General features: G+C 47.6%; 2 protein-coding genes across 12 annotated transcripts in view; one reads left to right on the forward strand and one right to left on the reverse strand.

Moving 5' to 3' along the window:
* The window catches only part of LOC134983127 (oocyte zinc finger protein XlCOF7.1-like), a 58,249-nt gene extending 44,406 nt beyond the window's left edge, over positions 1–13,843 (reverse strand). Inside the window, exons 1-6 of one of the 3 annotated variants that reach the window (XM_063948858.1) lie at positions 13,740–13,843; positions 12,670–12,798; positions 5,483–5,674; positions 4,686–4,764; positions 4,472–4,569; positions 2,585–2,687 (exon numbers count right to left, since the gene is read on the reverse strand). In XM_063948858.1, coding sequence (XP_063804928.1) covers positions 2,585–2,687; positions 4,472–4,569; positions 4,686–4,764; positions 5,483–5,674; positions 12,670–12,753 — 556 coding nt within the window. In that variant the 5' untranslated portion in view covers positions 12,754–12,798; positions 13,740–13,843. Of the gene's footprint in view, positions 1–2,584; positions 2,688–4,471; positions 4,570–4,685; positions 4,765–5,482; positions 5,675–12,669; positions 12,799–13,285; positions 13,713–13,739 lie in introns of those variants that run through there. The other 2 variants (XM_063948860.1, XM_063948859.1) reach the window with 2 other exon arrangements.
* The window catches only part of LOC134983108 (oocyte zinc finger protein XlCOF6-like), a 426,740-nt gene that overhangs the window by 311,022 nt on the left and 94,957 nt on the right, over positions 1–20,761 (forward strand). Inside the window, exon 1 of one of the 9 annotated variants that reach the window (XM_063948820.1) lies at positions 13,929–14,077. The exons of 6 other annotated variants lie outside the window; for them this stretch is intronic. The gene's annotated coding sequence lies outside the window, so the exon portion shown is untranslated. Of the gene's footprint in view, positions 1–13,928; positions 14,078–20,761 lie in introns of those variants that run through there. 2 more of the 9 variants (XM_063948821.1, XM_063948822.1) reach the window with 2 other exon arrangements.

Here is a 20,761-nt window from a genome sequence, read left to right on the forward strand (position 1 = left end):
GGGCTCTTCTCCGGTGTTTGTGAGACCTGGCAGGGGTTAAATACATCCATATAGCCCCAGGGACTATATGTGATGTATTTTTTAGCCAGAACAAGGTATTATCATTGCTGCCCAGGGCGCCCCCCCCCAGCGCCCTGCACCCTCCGTGACCGCTGGTGTGAAGTGTGTGACAACAATGGCGCACAGCTGCAGTGCTGTGCGCTACCTCATGAAGACTGAAAAGTCTTCTGCCGCCGGTTTCTGGACCTCTTCACTTTTCGGCATCTGCAAGGGGGTCGGCTGCGCGGCTCCGGGACCGGACTCCATGGCTGGGCCTGTGTTCGATCCCTCTGGAGCTAATGGTGTCCAGTAGCCTAAGAAGCCAATCCATCCTGCACGCAGGTGAGTTCACTTCTTCTCCCCTAAGTCCCTCGTTGCAGTGATCCTGTTGCCAGCAGGACTCACTGTAAAATAAAAAACCTAATAACTTTTTCTAAGCAGCTCTTTAGGAGAGCCACCTAGATTTGCACCCTGCTCGGACGGGCACAAAAACCTAACTGAGGCTTGGAGGAGGGTCATAGGGGGAGGAGCCAGTGCACACCACCTGATCCTAAAGCTTTATTTTTGTGCCCTGTCTCCTGCGGAGCCGCTAATCCCCATGGTCCTGACGGAGTCCCAGCATCCACTAGGACGTCAGAGAAAGGGTATACCTGTGCCCCTATATGCCCTGGTGGTCTAGTGGAGTCCCTGATGGCCAGTGTCGAAGTCAGGGGAAAAAAACACATGCAAACAACACACAGAGTGGCGCTTCTCAGTGGTGGTGTAATTACGCAATTGACGTGTAGGGACGCACTGTGCGTGTTGCTGCGTGGTGAGTGTATATAAACGGTAAAATGTGCAATCACTGAGAAATGCCATAAAGACACACAATCATATCTATACAACACATAATTTACACATAGACAAAACACATCCAACATATGATTTGTAGTATATTGCAAATGTATATACAACACATAATTTACACATAGACAAAACACATCCAACACATGATTTGTAGTATATTGCAAATGTATTAAAGAGCAGAAAACCAGCTATGTATGCAATACGGAGACGGGACTAGATAATAACACCATGTTTGGGTTCAAAATGTTCAAGATCATGTTAGCAATAATCCGGAGGTTGCGAATAGATTGTCGCACATTCCGGCCGCAAGTTATGAGCAATGCCGGATTAAAGTATAATATTGAAAGAGACAATGGTCAGTTGGAACAGGCTTCACAGCGGAACTCTGGGAGCAAACACATGTGCCTGCAACATAGAACAAAAGCCCTCACCCTAACCTATGAGCCGTCGAGTTCTTGAGAGATCTGGCCCCTGGACCAATGAGAGAAGACTTTGCTTGATGTATTGTATGCCTTTGGACAAACTGTATAAAACAGTGACCCAGAGCCAGGCAGCACACACTCATACACTCTCATTCTCTCACACACACACACACTTCACAGAAGTCATCAATCTGACGACTGGCTGACTGGAACCAGGGACGCTTATGTATGTATATTGGCTGTAACTGTAACTCTCTCCTTGTGTGTTATAGCTGCATTTGTGTTTTATATCTGTAATTGTGTTTAATACTTGTACTTGCTAAATGAAATCTGATGTGCGTTGGACCACAATTAACAGTATATGATAGCATACTCTCCTTTTATTAAGGTATAAGCGTGCGTATAACCGCACCGAGGGTGCATCACGCAAAGAGACGCAGCTTGCGCAGGCAGCAAACTATTTTGTATGGTTTTAAAATTAAGTGACTTTTACACCTGCCATTCAGTCCAGGGGTTGCCCATCAGCAGCGGTGCTGGTCGCATTGTCTTGCCTGAGCAAGGGGGCAGGGCTATAGGAAGAGGGACTGGAGCATCCTGGGATATCTGAAAAGGCTTATTTGTATGGTGCCCAGGAGCTGATCTTGTCACCTATAAACCCCGATGTTATCCCTTTGGATCCCTATGTAACCCGAAGAGGAAATTAGCAATTGTATGAATTAGGGCCCTCATTCCGAGTTGTTCGCTCGCAAGCTGCTTTTAGCAGCTTTGCACAGGCTAAGCCGCCGCCTACTGGGAGTGAATCTTAGCATAGTAAAATTGCGAACGAAAGATTCTCAAAATTGCGATTAGACACTTCTTAGCAGTTTCTGAGTAGCTCCACACTTACTCGGCATCTGCGATCAGTTCAGTGCTTGTCGTTCCTGGTTTGACGTCACAAACACACCCAGCGTTCGTCCAGACACTCCCCCGTTTCTCCGGCCACTCCCGCGTTTTCCCCAGAAACGGTAGCGTTTTTTCGCACACACCCATAAAACGGCCAGTTTCCGCCCAGAAACACCCACTTCCTGTCAACCACACTCCGATCACCAGAACGAAGAAAATACCTCGTAATGCCGTGAGTAAAATACCTAACTTCTTAGCAAATTTACTTGGCGCAGTGCGGACATTGCGCATGCGCACTAAGCGGACAATCGCTGCGATGTGAAGAAATTTACAGAGCGAACAACTCGGAATGACCACCTAGGCCCCGAGTTCTGTACTTAGTGATTATCACTCACCTGTGCCGACATCTGTAGGGATTTCCTCCCCCTTAATAATCACATCCTGCTCCTCTTTTATCTCTTGTTTGATAGCAATTTGAAAGTTGCTGAGGTTTTCTTCCTAGATATTAAAGAGAAAAAAAATAATTTTCTTGAAATAGCTGTAACATAAGAGAACATGCGGAAATGTTCTGCGGGGATGAATGAAGCCATCTCAGATGGAGGGCCGCTGAGAACCTCCTGACGTTGTTTCTACCAGGAAAAGCTTGCAATAAGCTGGTGCCTTTGGCACAGGAACAGGAGACCTCAACTCCACTGGGGAGGAAGGGACTCCATTTTGTACCCTTTGCTGGTGATGTGATCTGGGTGAGCATCCACACTTCCACATAATCTGAAATCATGACACCTACAGTGCAGGACTCTGGAAATTGAGCTAGAAAAGGGCCAATGGGGGGTCATGCCGAGTTGATAGCTCGCTAGCAGTTTTTAGCAGCCGTGCAAACGCTATGCCGCCTCCCACTGGGAGTGTATTTTAGCTTAGCAAAAGTGCTAACGATAGGATCGCAGAGCGGCTACAAAAAAATTTTGCGCAGTTTTAGAGTAGCTCCAGACCTACTCAGCGCTTGCGATCACTTCAGAATGTTCAGTTCCTGGTTTGACGTCACAAACACGACCTGCGTTCGGCCAGCTACGCCTGCGTTTTTCCTGACACTCCTGCGTTTTTTCACACACTCCTTGAAAACGGTCAGTTGACACCCAGTAACGCCCACTTCCTGTCAATCACTCTGCGGTCAGCAGTGCGACTGAAAAGCTTCGCTAGACCTTGTGTTAAACTACATCACCCGTTGTGAAAGTACGTCACGCGTGCGCTGCATACGCAGAAGTGCCTTTTTTTGCATCATCGCTGCACAGCGAACATTTTCAGCTAGCGATCAACTCGGAATGACCCCAAATGTGAGGCCTTTGGCCGCGGCTAACCTATCCTTAGTGCTCATATAGTGAAACAGCTGCTTGTAGGACCAGTCAGGTCTATCCATAGAACCCAGGTACCAGGTTGTACATCATACATGACGAATCAGTCACCAGCGTTTACTCAGGACCTGTATATTATATAAGTCCTATTTAGCGGCAAAAGTATTCTGCATTGAGGAGTAACTGGTTAATATGTTGTGGTGAAGGTGTGCTTTAGGCTGATGGATACAATCCACACACAGAGCCCCTTCATAATGGTCAAATAAAGGCTTCCCATATACTGTGGCGATGGGACTTGCATGTGACCCGAAAGTGACGTCATATTGGCGCACCTTAAGCTGGGTACACACTTTTACGATCACTTGCCTGATTGGGTTTCATGCTCCCGATCAGCTGAGCAGTGTGTATCCAGCGTGACCCCTGATCCTGAACGTTGTAAGCCGTTAGTCAACTAACACTCCTTCAACAGTACTGCATACACATCTATACAATTGTTAGTCTGTGCACAATATCGGGCCATAGATTGTATAGGTGTGCACCCAGCTTTAGACAGAAAAAGATGGCCGAATCTCAAAGCGCACTTTTGCTGCTGGAAATTAACAACCAGCGGCCCCCAATGGACCACACGTGTGCCGGCTTGCACTCTGGAAGGTACATTGCAGGGACGATGGTATCTCACAGGGAGCAAGAAAGCCACCTTAGATACAAACACCACTACGGTCACATACACATGTTGCAATATAAAAATAATATGCATAAAACCTTCCAGTAATATAAAACAAAGTGCCTACAGGATATATAGATTAGGGTTTGCTGCAGTATTAACCTTGTTAGAGCAGGAAGAGTCTTGTGAGGACTCTATATGCCTCAGAGGACCCGGGAGTCCTTGTCTTTATTAAGGTGCATTTGCAATGTTCTGTGTTACTAATTTACCTGACCCTCCTGTGGGGCACTGTGACTCTCCTCTGTATGATCCTGGGAATAAAGAGGAGGGGGACATCTCTCTGGGGTATTCCTGTTACTGGGCCCATCTGTAGGAGACACACAGTGACTGAGTACATTGTATATATGTGATTATCAGGTGATGTGTATCTAGGTGGCCCCATAGCTGCTCTCTCCATTACACTACATGACAGTCTCCTCTTACCCAGTGATGTGAGGGGCCGGTGATTCTCCATCATCACGTCCTTGTACAGACCCTTGTGTTCCTCTATATACTCCCCCTCCTGCATGGAGAAATAGACAGTGACATCTTCACACCTTATGGGAACCTGACACACACAATGATACAGTCATCACCCAGACACATCAACTGGTGTTTCTGTATAATGTCCCATTCCCAGCAGTCACCTCTCCAGTCATCAACCAGACACATCCCCTGATGTTACTGTATAATGTCCCATTCCCAGCAGTCATCTCTCCAGTCATCACCCAGACACATCCCCTGGTGTTACTATATAATGTCCCATTCCCAGCAGTCACCTCTCCAGTCATCACCCAGACACATCCCCTGGTGTTACTGTATATTGTCCCATTCCAAGCAGTCACCTCTCCAGTCATCACCCAGACACATCCCCTGGTGTTACTGTATAATGCCCCATTCCAAGCAGTCACCTCTCCAGTCATCACCCAGACACATCCCCTGGTGTTACTGTATAATGTCCCATTCCCAGCAGTCACCTCTCCAGTCATCATCCAGACACATCCCCCGGTGTTACTGTATAATGTCCCATTCCAAGCAGTCACCTCTCCAGTCATCACCCAGACACATCCCCCGGTGTTACTGTATAATGTCCCATTCCCAGCAGTCACCTCTCCAGCCATCACCCAGACACATCCCCTGGTGTTACTGTATAATGTCCCATTCCCAGCAGTCACCTCTCCAGTCATCATCCAGGCACATCCCCTGGTGTTACTGTATAATGCCCCATTCCCAGCAGTCACCTCTCCAGTCAGCAGCTGAATGATCTTGTTGGTGAGTTCCAGGATCTTCTGGTCATTGTGTCTCTCATGTATCAGTGAGTTAGGTGAAGGCACTATGATGGGGCTCTGGATCCTGCTGAGTCCTCCTGACAAATGGGGATGGCTGCTGCGTGTCCCATCCTTACCAGATGCCTTCTTCACTAATATATAATCCTGCATATAGAGACACAAGTAAATATAAAAATTGATAGACTGATCTTCACAGACTAGATCTAAAGTTTGTGTGATAATGTAAAGAAAATGAGACGTGTCACCGTGACATTCTCAAAATCCATCTGCTTCCCAGTGGGGTCTCGGAGTGGCCACAAAACAGGATTCTTGTACTTACCAGTGTAATCCCTTTCCCCAATTCCATGGGGGACACTGGGTACTCTGGGTATAGGAGGTGGTGAGCGGCGCCTGGCACTTTAATCTTAAAATGATTTTCGCTAGGCTTCTCCCACTGTATACCCAACGTGACTCAGTTAAGTTTAACCATGCCCAAAGGAGACAGTGAGTACAGAACTCTAAACCAGCCATGCAAACCACAAACGGCCAACAGAAGCAATAGGAGATGACACAATCGGCAACACATAACAGTCAACCAAACCCATAACAAAAAACGGAGCAGCGCTGGGAGTGGTCACAGTGTTCCCCACGACATCAGAGGCAGGGATTTTACTAGTAAGTCAAAAATCCTGTTTTCTCCTACTTCCTTGGGGGACACTGGGAACTCTGGAGGAGATGTCCTAAAGCAGTCCTCATGGGACGGAATGAGCTGAAGCAGCTCAGAGCACCTTCGTTTCTACAATAGCATCCCTAGATACAAAGGTGTCTGACGGATAGAATTTGGTAAAGGCATGCAGGGAAGACCATGTGACCACCCTGCACAGCTGTTCCACGGTAGCCCCATAATGCACAGCCTGCGAGGCACCCACCGAGTGGAATGATTCTTAACCCTGGAAGGAACGGCTGGCCGTTAGCAACGCAAGACTGTAGCGTAACAGCATGAAGTCAATGTGAAATTGTACATTTTAAAATCGGTTAACTACACTTAAGAGAATCGTAGAAACAAGTGATCCATTTTTTACGAATAGGAGAAGTGCGTTGAACATATGTCCGAAGAGCACAGACCACATCCGATGACCTACAAGTCCCATCCTCCAGAGAAGGCGCTTCACTCGAGAAAACCAGTACCATTTGTCTGGTTTATGTGTAACTGATAAACCAGCTTTAGTAAAAAGGAAGCTGTTGTGAAACAGAAAGAAGAAGAATGAGACAGAGCAAAAATTCCACGGAATGGACATTTTCTTCAACTGAGAAGGCCACTGGATCCAAAGTCCGGTCACAATGAATTGGAACCTTGTGGCTCAGGAGAGATGCCATCAGATCTGGCAGACCCATCTTTCTACTAGGGCTCAAAAGATACCTGGTTGGAGACCTTGCCAACTTAGGATGCTGAAATCGCTGGCACGTTATGTTCTGCCCCCTGCAGGATGGCTGCCATCTCATTGCTAGGGAACTTCTTGTACCTGTGTGGTGATTTTGAGATATGCCATAGCCATAAAGTTGTTTGATAGGACCTTTACTGTTGATCCCTGCAGATGTATCTGACCCATCATCAAAGCTAGGAAGATGGACCTGAGCTCCAGCACATTGATAAACCAAACTCCCTGTAACTGGTGTCACAGTGCCCCAACCAAGAATCCAGGGTCATCCTGCACTGAGATGCTCAAAGTCCAGCTACGAGAAGAGGAACAGACGAGTCTGAGCCGAGAGATGGATGATACAGGACAGGTAGAAATGGGAGCCATAGCTATGGGAAAACAGCTTTAACTAGAACTCCCAGGAATGGATCTGTATGAATTTAACTGCTTTGAAGAAAGAAAAAAGTTCTCAAGAGACACATCTAGAAATGAATGGAAACTGCCCTCTGGCACAGGACCAGACAAATTAGGCTATGGATGGCCTCAATCATGGGGCAGAAAAACTAATTTCTACAAATGTCAAACAGCATGTTTAGGAAACACATTCTCTGCAAAGGTACCAGGTTGTTTTTGAAATTGATAATCCATCTGTGTGAAATGAATACCCGATATGTCAGACAAACACGGGAGTGTAGAATATCTGGGTAAGGGGCCTTGATGAAATGGTTGTCCAGATACGGAACAATGGTGACACACAGTGATCAAACATGTGCCACCATAACTACCATTACCTTTGTAAAGACCCGAGGAGCTGAAGGGTAGAGCCGTGAATTGGTAATTGTGATCTTGAATTGCAAACCTCAGGAGAAATAAGATTAATAAAAACCATGTAAAGCCCCCCGTAAAGCAAAGTACTTTTGAGAAGATATCGGCAACCCTGTGGCGAACCACTGAGAAAAAAATAGGTCTAGCCGGTAACAGACAGTAAGGACGACTCATACCCAGGCATTTGAAGATGTTTGAAACCAGGCATCCCAAAAAAGCGAAAGACGGGCACCCACCCTAGGATCTCCTATGTGTGGGCAGCTTTCAAGCAAAATGCTTTTCTGAAGAATGAGCCTCAGGTCTGCATCTAGACCAGGGTTAACGGCCGTTAGACTTGCCTACCCTTAAAATGGAGGATTGTCAGTGGTGGACATGGATCTGGGTTCACACCATTTTTTCAGCCTCAGTTCTTTGGTTACACCATTGTGAAACAAAGCTTATTTAATGATGTGATACAATAGATAATTGTTCTTGAAGGGTGTTATACTGTACTCACATTGAAAGTACTTCTTTAATTCTATATTTGTATTTGCCATTCTTCCATAATAAAAAAAAAAAGTGTCTCCAGGAGTTGCGAAAATGCAACCCACCAGATTGTCGAAAAGGACCAAAGGAAGGACCCAACAGACTGTTTATCTTGGGAGCTGAAGAAGGGAGAAAAGAGCTCTTCCCCAATGTGGTCCAGGATGATAATCTTGTCCATCTCTGGCCCAAAGAGGATATTCCCAATGAAGGGCAAAGCATCCAAAGATTACTTAGATTCTGCATCGGCCTGCCATGACCTTAACCAGAGAGTTTGACCAGCCACGACTGCTGATGCAGAGACCCTGGAACAGTTCAATCCAGCATCCATGCCTGATCCAAATCAGAGACAGATTTCCAGATGTGTCAGGTACCGGATCGTAGTCCCTCTCCCAGCAGTTCCACCCATTTATCTACTGCCTTATGTACCCAGGTGGAGACCATGATATGGCAAAGAGAAGCCCTAACTGCAACATAGATGAGAGAAGCCCTAACTGCAACATAAATGATCTTCAAAGTGGACTCCAGCTTATGATTGAATTTATCCTAAAAAGAAAAGGACTTGAGGTGGTAATGGTCATCTTCTTGGACTATCTGGCAATGGAGGAGTGCACCAGTGGTGAGTATTCCCAAAGTGATCTGTCTCCAGCTGGCCAAGGATAGAGAGACAACATGCGTAAAGAAATCTGGAACTTATCTGGATGTGACCATGCCGTGGATAGGACCTCTTCCAACTGTGGAAAATCAGGAAAGGTAACTTGCAGCTTACACTTTCACTTGAAGAGAGACACCTTCTGAGATACTAGTCATCCTCTTTTACCAAGGAAATATCCACATCACATTATTTCAAAGGATTGTCCTCCTCCTGAGTGAAAGCCTTCGAATCGGAGCCCTCCCAAGACTGAAGTATACTTGGGAGTCGATGTTTCTGAGGACAATGGGGGTCATTCCGACCCGTTTGCACGCAGCAGTTTGTCGCTGCGGTGCGAACGGGTCCGGAATGCGCATGTTCGGCGGCCACACTACGTGTGCGCGACGCTGCCCGGCGACAGGGGTCGCCGAGTTACGTTGCGTCCTACGAAGGAAGCAGTCGCAGAGCCGACTGCAAGAAGATTGACAGAAAGGAGGCGTACCTGGGAGGATCCAGACCGTTGGAGACCGTTTTCGGGGAGAGGAGAAGAAAACACAGGCGTGTCCAGCAGAACGGAGGGCGGATGTCTGACGTCAAAGCCGGCCCCAGCATCGCAGAGATCGTCGCACAGGGTAAGTATGTCCAGGCCTAGTCTTCTTTTGCTTTCAATTTTTTTAGCTTAGCAGGGCTGCACAAGTGATCGCAGCCCTGCTAAGCTAAAATATACTCCCCATAGGCGTGGACTAGTTGATCGCAGCAGCAGCAAAATGTTGCTTGCTGCGATCAAGTCGGAATGACCACTAATGTGCGCCCCAAGAATGCATGGAAGAAGAGTCCTTTAATTTATCTAAGGTGGATGAGATCTGAACCAAATCTTGGACCGAATGAGCTAGACCCTGGATCCAAGGTGGTACTGTGGAGTTAGTATCCCAAGAGACAATGGTGGTCATTCTGAGTTGATCGTAGCCAGCAACTTTTTGCTGCTGGTGCGATCAACTAGTCCATGCCTATGGGGGAGTGTATTTTAGCTTAGCAGGACTGCGATCACTTGTGCAGCCCTGCTAAGCTAAAAAAGTTTTGTGTAAAACTAGACCAGCCCTAGACCTACTTACCCTGTGTGATGAATCCAGTGATGCAGGTCCCGGCTTTGATGTCAGACATCCGCCCTCCATTCTTCTGACCACGCCTGTGTTTTCTCCACCACTCCCCGAAAATGTCCGCCAACGGACTGGTGACGCCCAGGAACGCCTTCTCTCTGTCAATCTTTTTGCGTCCGCTTTCTTCGTAATCTGCGTCGTAACCCGGCATGCGCATTCTGGACCAGTTCGCACCGCAGCGACAAACCGCTGCGTGCGAACGGGAATAATGACCCCCAATAGGAGCATCATCCCTTGAAGTCTGTATGGATAAGAAACCTCCGTAAACAACCCCAGCAAGTACAGAAAGAAGTAAATCGTGATATCTGCTAGCAGCTTGGTTTTGCGACAATTCAGACATTTCAGCCAGAGCTGCCACCCAGGATGGCACATTCACTGGCACAGAAGCCACGCCACCTCTCCCGCCATTTCACAAGGGGTAAAGGCGGATCCCCAGTCTGACCGTGCTTGAGGAAATTCTGACTTACATTTTGCATTTACTCCTCTGCTCAGTTACGAGTATAAAGTGGATAAGACAAAGCACCAGCCTGGCCCTGGAGTGTTGCAGGTCTTACAGGACTGGTGAAATTTCTGCCAGTCAGGATCAATGAAATGGCTACGGTGCTGAAACTGCTTCCCCTGCAGAGTGTCTGTGGCGGGAGTCTTCTTTGTGGACAATCTGCAGGCAGATGCGTGTCAAAGGAGAGGGAGAAGGCTAGAGCCGGAGCCAGAGCCTTTGGCGTGTGCTAACCAAGCTGCAGACCAATGAAAGGCCTGAGATGACTGTAGCCTCCAACAGTGGGGACTGTCAAATGACAGATGCAGCTAGGGTCCGCCCCCTTCCCTGGCCCGTCAAAACAGGGACTACCCGGTGTAGAGGCACCAGGCTGTACTAATGGGAAAGGGGCCACTGCGGTTCCACTGTGTGCCGATCTGTCCACCACTGCCAGTGTACAGACCCTGGCAGTGGAGAATCACAGCGGGTCACGTCAGAAGTAGGCAGAGTACCGTAGCACAGAATCTGCAAACAGCAGCAAATGTAAAAGTATAAAAAATGACAGACTACAGTAGGATTCTGAAACGACGATCTGTTCCACCAGGCAAAAAACTAAATCGAGTCATGTGGGGGAGGAGCCAAACCAAAATCATAAAACAAATGTAATGTGCCAGGCTCCTGCGGTGGACTCGTGGTTCTCATCCTTCCCATTTTTGATTTTGAAAATTTTAAAATAATTGAGGTTTTAGATGCATCACAAATTGTATATGTGCTCAACAATACTTACATCTTTGTTTTGGTTATTCAATACTTTCAAGAAACATGATTTCATAGTTCCGAATATACTTTCTTTAACATTATTGCTAAAGGTATTATCTGTGCTCATGTTTTCTGTGAGGACTCCTATTATTGTACCACATGATATGTTCCTTTAATTGTTTGTCAAAACGGTTTAAGATGTTGCTGTATCATTATACCGGGTGTGGTATTGAAAGTCGACAGTAACTAAGTCGACAATGTCTAGGTCGACCACTATTGGTCAACAGGGTCTTTAGGTCGACATGTTATAGGTCGACAGGTCAAAAGGTCAACATGAGTTTTTAATGTTATTTTGGTGTCGTTTTCTTCGTAGAGTGACCGGGAACCCCAATTAGTGCACCGCTTCGCTCGCCATGCTTCAGGAATGGTGCCTCCGCTTCGCTCGGCACAGATTACCGTTCCAATCGTAGTCCACGTGGATCGTTAAGTATGAAAAGGTTAAAAAAAAAAAGAAGAAAAATTGTTAAAAACTCATGTTGACCTTTTGACCTAGAACATGTCGACCTAAAGACCCTGTCGACCTAGACACCCTGTCGACCTAGTTACTATCATCCAATAGTGGTCGACCTAGACATTGTCGACCTAGTTACTGTCGACTTTCAGTCCGGATCCCCATTATACCTACTGTACTCCTTATTACATTATGCATGTGATATATTTACCAAAAGTGATTGTTGATCTGATGCATGAGCTTCGAATACAAAAACAATTAAAAGAAAAGTGCAGAGCTCCCCATCTATACCACAGGGTGCCCAGTGTCTCCCAAAGAAGTAGGAGATATTATTTCACATTCAATTTGACACTCCCTGACTCCCTCGCCTCCCCAGCCAGGTATCTGTGTTAGAATAGAGATAAGAGTGATGTCACTGTAACACTCCCAGACTCCCTCACCTCCCCAGTCAGGTCCATGTTAGTAATAAAGATAAGCGTAATGTCACTGTGACACTTCCAGACTCCTTCACCTCCCCAGTCAGGTCACTGTGTTAGTAATAGAGATAAGTGATGTCACTGTGACACTCCCAGACTCCCTCACCTCCCCAGTCAGGTCCCTGTGTTAGTAATAGAGCTAAGAGAGATATAACTGTGATACTCCCAGACTCCCTCACCTCCCCAGTCAGGTGCCTGTGTTAGTAATAGAGATAAGAGTGATGTCACTGTGACACTCCCAGACTCCCTCACCTCCCCAGTCAGGTCCCTGTGTTAGTAATAGAGCTAAGAGTGATATAACTGTGATACTCCCAGACTCCCTCACCTCCCCAGTCAGGTGCCTGTGTTAGTAATAGAGATAAGAGTGATGTCCCAGACTCCCTCACCTCCCCAGTCAGCAGGTAGATGATTTCCAGGGTGAGATCCAATATTCTCTCAGTCATGTGACTCCCGGCCTCCTCCATCCTCATTTAAGACAGTAAGGGGATATAGACAAGTACACGTTCTCCTGTGGACTGATTACAAGTCATCAATACATTGAAAATTATAACATGACAGAAATAATAACAGATAATATTTTGCCAATTACAGCTACAGATAAGGTGGACAAAATTTTAGAAGCAATGTATTGCTATTGCTACTATGTCCTCAAATAGAGAACAGCCATTAAATGGCATTAACACAGATTGTTCAATGACCCCTAAACATGTAATATCTAGTACTGAACAGGGTGCATCGTATCAAGCTAAAGAATCTGATGGGCCTTGTCTGCAAATGATTCAGATGAGTCAGTGCATCAGGACAATTACACAGCAGAGCTCAGCTAGAGAGAAGATTTACAGGATCCACCATGATGTGACACACACTGCTCTGGGTTACAGAGACAGAACAGTGCGGCTCTGTTACACAATACAGCCAGACACAGGCATGCTGGTATTGGTGTCACCACCAGTCTCTGTAGTCACACACAGCGAGTATTCATGTGCGACAGTGACAACTTACTGGGCAGGACACATCCTCTGGCAGCGCTACTGGTGTCATGCCCCAACCAGCGCTTCCTCAGGTTACCCCAGTTACCCACAGTGATTGGGGGGTGTGCACATGCGTGCTTAGCGGAAGAGTGACCAATCATTTGAAGAGCAAATGTATCAGCATCCTATATCTCATATATTATATTACAGGGGGCACAAGGGTGGGAGAGTACACAGGAGAGCAGAAGTGATATAGACATGGGGAGAGGGGAACAGGGGTGGAAGGGGAAAGCAGTAAGAATAAACAACAGGACACATGAGGCTGCTCCACCTGTAGTATAATGACATCACACCACAGCCTAATCCACCTTGGTCATAATATTGAAATATCAATGTCCTTCCCAAGTACTGTACTAGTCATAACATTAGGCTGCTGCACAGTCATGTGACCCCCTCCCCCCCCCCGAGGAGAGGATCCTTATTACCTGCTGCCAGACACAGAAATGTCCTCCCTCTGCCGCTACCTGCTGGCCCCGCCCACTCCGCGCTGACCGAGAAGCTACTGCCAGCCAATAGCTAACGACTTCCTGTCTGTGGAATGCATGGGGCGGGGCTTGCTAGAACGCAGATTTCTGAGTTTTGGTGAGACAGAGGGCGCAGCTACAGAGGAAGGCAGGGGGCGGGGACAAAGGGCGGGCCGCGTCTGGAACGCACGAGGCCGGAAGTTTGGGGGGTCACAGTCACACAACAATAACCGGCCCGGGTGTGTAACATCTGGAGGGTGAGAGGAACGGGAAGCAGCCGCCGCTGGCAGAGGGTATAAGTATGTAATGTGCCAGTCATTGCTATATAGCTGCATACAGCACGCAGTGGCCCACACATAGCTATACCCATACATAGCGCCTATAGCTGCCTATATACCTCCTGTATACACTCATATATAGAGGCACAGGCGTCACTGTACATATACACATACATAGCGCCTATAGCTGCCTATATACCCTCCTGTATACACTCCTATATAGAGGCACAGGCGTCACTATACATATACACACACATAGAGGCTATAGCTGCCTATATACCCACCTGTATACACTCATATATAGAGGCACAGACGTCACTATACATATACACATACATAGAGGCTATAGCTGCCTATATACCCTCCTGTATACACTCATATAGAGGCACAGGCGGCACTATACATATACACATACATAGAGGCTATAGCTGCCTATATACCCTCCTGTATACACATATATAGAGGCACAGACGTCACTATACACATACATAGAGGCTACAGCTGCTTATATACCCTCCTGTATACACTCATATATAGAGACACAGGCGTCTCTATACATATACACATACATAGAGGCTATAGCTGCCTATATACCCTCCTGTATACACTCATATAGAGAGGCACATACGTCACTATACATATACACATACATAGAGACTATAGCTGCCTATATACCCTCCTGTATACACTCATATATAGAGGCACAGGCGTCTCTATACATATACACATACATAGCGGCTATAGCTGCCTATATACCTCCTGTATACACTCATATATAGAGGCACAGGCGTCACTATACATATACACATACATAGAGGCTATAGCTGCTTATATACCCTCCTGTATAAACTCATATATAGAGGCACAGGCGTCACTATACATATACACATACATAGAGGCTACAGCTGCCTATATACCCTCCTGTATACACTTATATATAGAGGCACAGGCGTCACTATACATATACACATACATAGCGGCTATAGCTGCCTATATACCCTCCTGTATACACTCATATATAGAGGCACAGGCGTCACTATACATATACACATACATAGCGGCTATAGCTGCCTATGTACCCTCCTGTATACACTCGTATATAGGGGCACAGGCGGCACTATACATATACACATACATAGAGGCTATATGTGCCTATATACCCTCCTGTATACACTCGTATATTGAGGCACAGGCGTCACTATACACATACATAGCGGCTATAGCTGCCTATATACCCTCCTGTATACACTCATATATAGATGCACAGGCGTCTCTATACATATACACATACATAGAGACTATAGCTGCCTATATACCCTCCTGTATACACTCATATATAGAGGCACAGGCGTCTCTATACATATACACATACATAGCAGCTATAGCTGCCTATATACCTCCTGTATACACTCATATATAGGGGCACAGGCGTCACTATACATATACACATTCATAGCGGCTATAGCTGCCTATATACCCTCCTGTATACACTCGTATATAGAGGCACAGGCGTCTCTATACATATACACATACATAGCAGCTATAGCTGCCTATATACCTCCTGTATACACTCATATATAGAGGCACAGGCGTCACTATACATATGCACATACATAGAGGCTACAGCTGCCTATATACCCTCCTGTATACACTTATATATAGAAGCAAAGGCTGCACTATACACATACATAGGGGATTTCTTTTTCATCCACTAGGGGGGTCACTGGAGTACTCTTGGGATATGGACGGTGCGTTAGCAGGGATAGGAACATTTAAATATTTTCTCTGACGTCCTAGTGGATGCTGGGAACTCCGTAAGGACCATGGGGAATAGCGGCTCCGCAGGAGACTGGGCACAAAAGTAAAGCTTTAGGACTATCTGGTGTGCACTGGCTCCTCCCCCTATGACCCTCCTCCAAGCCTCAGTTAGATTTTTGTGCCCGAACGAGAAGGGTGCACACTAGGGGCTCTCCTGAGCTGCTTAGTGAAAAGTTTAGTTTTAGGTTTTTTATTTTCAGTGAGACCTGCTGGCAACAGGCTCACTGCATCGAGGGACTAAGGGGAGAAGAAGCGAACTCACCTGCTTGCAGAGTGGATTGGGCTTCTTAGGCTACTGGACACCATTAGCTCCAGATGGATCGAACACAGGCCCAGCCTCGGAGTCCGGTCCCAGAGCCGCGCCACCGGCCCCCTTACAGAGCCAGAAGCAAGAAGAGGTCCGGAAAATCTGCGGCAGAAGACATCCTGTCTTCACCAAGGTAGCGCACAGCACTGCAGCTGTGCGCCATTGCTCCTCAGCACACTTCACACTTTGGTCACTGAGGGTGCAAGGCGCTAGGGGGGGGCGCCCTGAGCAGCAATAAAAACACCTTGGCTGGCGAAAATACATCACATATAGCCCCCAGGGCTATATGGATGAATTTTAACCCCTGCCAGAATTCATAAAAAAGCAGGAGAAAAGTCTGCGAAAAAGGGGCGGAGCCTATCTCCTCAGCACACTGGCGCCATTTTCTCTCACAGCTCCGTTGGAGGGAAGCTCCCTGGCTCTCCCCTGCAGTTACTACACTACAGAAAGGGGTTAAAAAAGAGAGGGGGGCACTAATTAGGCGCAGTATAACAATACAGCAGCTATAAGGGGAAAAACACTTATATAAGGTTATCCCTGTATATATATATAGCGCTCTGGTGTGTGCTGGCAAACTCTCCCTCTGTCTCCCCAAAGGGCTAGTGGGGTCCTGTCCTCTATCAGAGCATTCCCTGTGTGTGTGCTGTGTGTCGGTACGTTTGTGTCGACATGTATGAGGAGGAAAATGATGTGGAGGCGGAGCAATTGCCTGTAATAGTGATGTCACCCCCTAGGGGGTCGACACCTGAGTGGATGAACTGTTGGAAGGAATTACGTGACAGTGTCAGCTCTTTACAAAAGACAGTGGTTGACATGAGACAGCCGGCTACTCAGCTTGTGCCTGTCCAGACGTCTCATAGGCCGTTAGGGGCTCTAAAGCGCCCGTTACCTCAGATGGCAGATACAGACGCCGACACGGATACTGACTCCAGTGTCGACGGTGAAGAGACGAATGTGACTTCCAGTAGGGCCACACGTTACATGATTGAGGCAATGGAAAATGTTTTACACATTTCTGATAATACGAGTACCACCAAAAGGGGTATTATGTTCGGTGAGGAAAAACTACCTGTAGTTTTTCCTGAATCTGAGGAATTAAATGAGGCGTGTGATGAAGCGTGGGTTTCCCCCGATAAAAACTGATAATTTCTAAAAAGTTATTGGCATTATATCCTTTCCGGCCAGAGGTTAGGGTGCGTTGGGGAACACCCCCTAGGGTGGATAAAGCGTTCACACGCTTGTCAAAACAGGTGGCTCTACCCTCTCCTGAGACGGCCGCCCTTAAGGATCCTGCTGATAGAAAGCAGGAGGGTATCCTAAAATGTATTTACACACATACTGGTGTTATACTGCGACCAGCAATCGCCTCAGCCTGGATGTGCAGTGCTGGGTTGGCGTGGTCGGATTCCCTGACTGAAAATATTGATACCCTAAATAGGGACAGTATATTATTGCCTATAGAGCATTTAAAAGATGCATTTCTATATATGCGTGATGCACAGCGGGATATTTGCAGACTGGCATCAAGAGTAAGTGCGCTGTCCATTTCTGCCAGAAGAGGGTTATGGACACGACAGTGGTCAGGTGATGCGGATTCCAAACGACATATGGAAGTATTGCCTTATAAAGGGGAGGAGTTATTTGGGGTCGGTCTTTCAGACCTGGTGGCCACGGCAACAGCCGGGAAATCCACGTTTTTACCCCAGGTCGCCTCTTAACATAAGAAGACGCCGTATTATCAGGCGCAGTCCTTTCGTTCCCATAAGGGCAAGCGGGCAAAAGGTTCCTCATTTCTGCCCCGTGACAGAGGGAGAGGAAAAAGGCTGCAGCAATCAGCCAGTTCCCAGGAACAGAAGCCCTCTCCCGCCTCTGCCAAGCCCTCAGCATGACGCTGGGGCTTTACAAGCGGACTCAGGCACGGTGGGGGCCCGTCTCAAGAATTTCAGCGCGCAGTGGGCTCACTCGCAAGTAGACCCCTGGATCCTTCAGGTGGTATCTCAGGGGTACAAATTGGAATTCGAGACGTCTCCCCCTCGCCGTTTCCTAAAGTCGGCTTTACCGACGTCTCCCTCCGACAGGGAGGCAGTATTGGAAGCCATTCACAAGCTGTATTCCCAGCAGGTGATAATCAAGGTACCCCTCCTGCAACAGGGAAAGGGGTATTATTCCACACTGTTGTGGTACCGAAGCCGGACGGCTCGGTGAGACCGATTTTAAATCTAAAATCTTTGAACACTTACATACAGAGGTTCAAATTCAAGATGGAGACACTCAGAGCAGTGATTGCGAACCTGGAAGAAGGGGACTACATGGTGTCTCTGGACATCAAGGATGCTTACCTTCATGTCCCAATTTACCCTTCTCACCAAGGGTACCTCAGGTTTGTGGTACAGAACTGTCACTATCCGTTTCAGACGCTGCCGTTTGGATGGTCCACGACACCCCGGGTCTTTACCAAGGTAATGGCCGAAATGATGATACTCCTTCGAAGGAAGGGAGTTTTAGTTATCCCTTACTTGGACGATCTCCTGATAAGGGCAAGATCCAGGGAACAGTTGGAGGTCGGTGTAGCACTATCTCAGGTAGTGTTACGGCAGCACGGTTGGATTCTTAATATTCCAAAATCGCAGCTGATTCCGACGACTCGTCTTCTGTTCCTAGGGATGATCCTGGACACAGTCCAGAAAAAGGTGTTTCTCCCGGAGGAGAAAGCCAGGGAGTTATCCGAGTTAGTCAGGAACCTCCTAAAACCGAGCCAAGTCTCAGTGCATCAATGCACAAGAGTCCTGGGAAAAATGGTGGCTTCCTACGAAGCAATCCCATTCGGCAGTTTCCACGCAAGAACTTTTCAGTGGGACCTGCTGGACAAATGGTCCGGGTCGCATCTTCAGATGCATCAGCGGATAACCCTGTCACCAAGGACAAGGGTGTCTCTTCTGTGGTGGTTGCAGAGTGCTCATCTTCTAGAGGGCCGCAGATTCGGCATTCAGGACTGGGTCCTGGTGACCACGGATGCCAGCCTGCGAGGCTGGGGAGCAGTCACACAGGGAAGGAGCTAAGGGCCATTTACAATGCTCTAAGCTTAGCAAGACCTCTGCTTCAAGGTCAGCCGGTGTTGATCCAGTCGGACAACATCACGGAAGTCGCCCACGTAAACAGACAGGGCGGCACAAGAAGCAGGAGGGCAATGGCATAAGCTGCAAGGATTCTATGCTGGGTGGAAAATCATGTGATAGCACTGTCAGCAGTGTTCATTCCGGGAGTGGACAACTGGGAAGCAGACTTCCTCAGCAGGCACGGCCTCCACGCGGGAGAGTGGGGACTTCATCCAGAAGTCTTCCACGTGATTATAAACCGTTGGGAAAAACCAAAGGTGGACATGATGGCGTCACGCCTCAACAAAAAACTGGACAGGTATTGCGCCAGGTCAAGGGACCCTCAGGCAATAGCTGTGGACGCTCTGGTACTGAGAATTATAAGACGGAGAGGAGTAAGAACTATATTCGTGGCTCCGGATTGGCCAAGAAGGACTTGGTACCCGGAACTTCAAGAGAGGCTCACAGAGGACTTATGGCCTCTGCCTCTAAGAAGGGACCTGCTCCAGCAAGGACCCTGTCTGTTCCAAGACTTACCGCGGCTGCGTTTGACGGCATGGCGGTTGAACGCCGGATCCTGAAGGAAAAAGGCATTCCGGAGGAAGTCATTCCTACCCTGATCAAAGCCAGGAAGGATGTAACCGCAAGGCATTATCTCCGCATTTGGCGAAAATATGTTGCGTGGTGCGAGGCCAGGAAGGCCCCGACGGAGGAATTTCAACTAGGTCGATTCCTACATTTCCTGCAAACAGGAGTGTCTATGGGCCTGAAATTGGGGTCCATTAAGGTTCAAATTTCGGCCCTGTCGATTTTGTTCCAGAAAGAACTAGCTTCAGTTCCTGAAGTTCAGACGTTTGTAAAAGGGGTACTGCATATACAGCCTCCTTTTGTGCCTCCAGTGGCACCTTGGGATCTCAATGTAGTTTTGGGGTTCCTAAAGTCGCATTGGTTTGAACCACTTAAATCTGTGGAGTTAAAATATCTCACATGGAATGTGGTCATGCTATTGGTCCTGGCCTCGGCCAGGCGCGTGTCAGAGTTGGCGGCTTTATCCTGTAAAAGCCCTTTTCTGATTTTCCATTCGGACAGGGCGGAATTGAGGACTCGTCCTCAATTTCTCCCTAAGGTGGTTTCAGCGTTTCATCTGAACCAACCTATTGTGGTGCCTGCGGCTACTAGGGACTTGGAGGACTCCAAGTTGCTAGACGTTGTCAGGGCCCTGAACATTTAGGTGTCCAGGACGGCTGGAGTCAGAAAATCTGACTCGCTGGTTATCCTGTATGCACCCAACAAGCTGGGTGCTCCTGCTTCTAAGCAGACTATTGCTCGTTGGATTTGTAGTACAATTCAGCTTGCACACTCTGTGGCAGGCCTGCCACAGCCAAAATCTGTAAATGCCCACTCCACAAGGAAGGTGGGCTCATCTTGGGCGGCTGCCCGAGGGGTCTCGGCTTTACAACTTTGCCGAGCAGCTACTTGGTCAGG

This window comes from Pseudophryne corroboree (genome assembly GCF_028390025.1).
Source record: "Pseudophryne corroboree isolate aPseCor3 chromosome 3 unlocalized genomic scaffold, aPseCor3.hap2 SUPER_3_unloc_1, whole genome shotgun sequence".
Classification (NCBI taxonomy): domain Eukaryota; kingdom Metazoa; phylum Chordata; class Amphibia; order Anura; family Myobatrachidae; genus Pseudophryne; species Pseudophryne corroboree.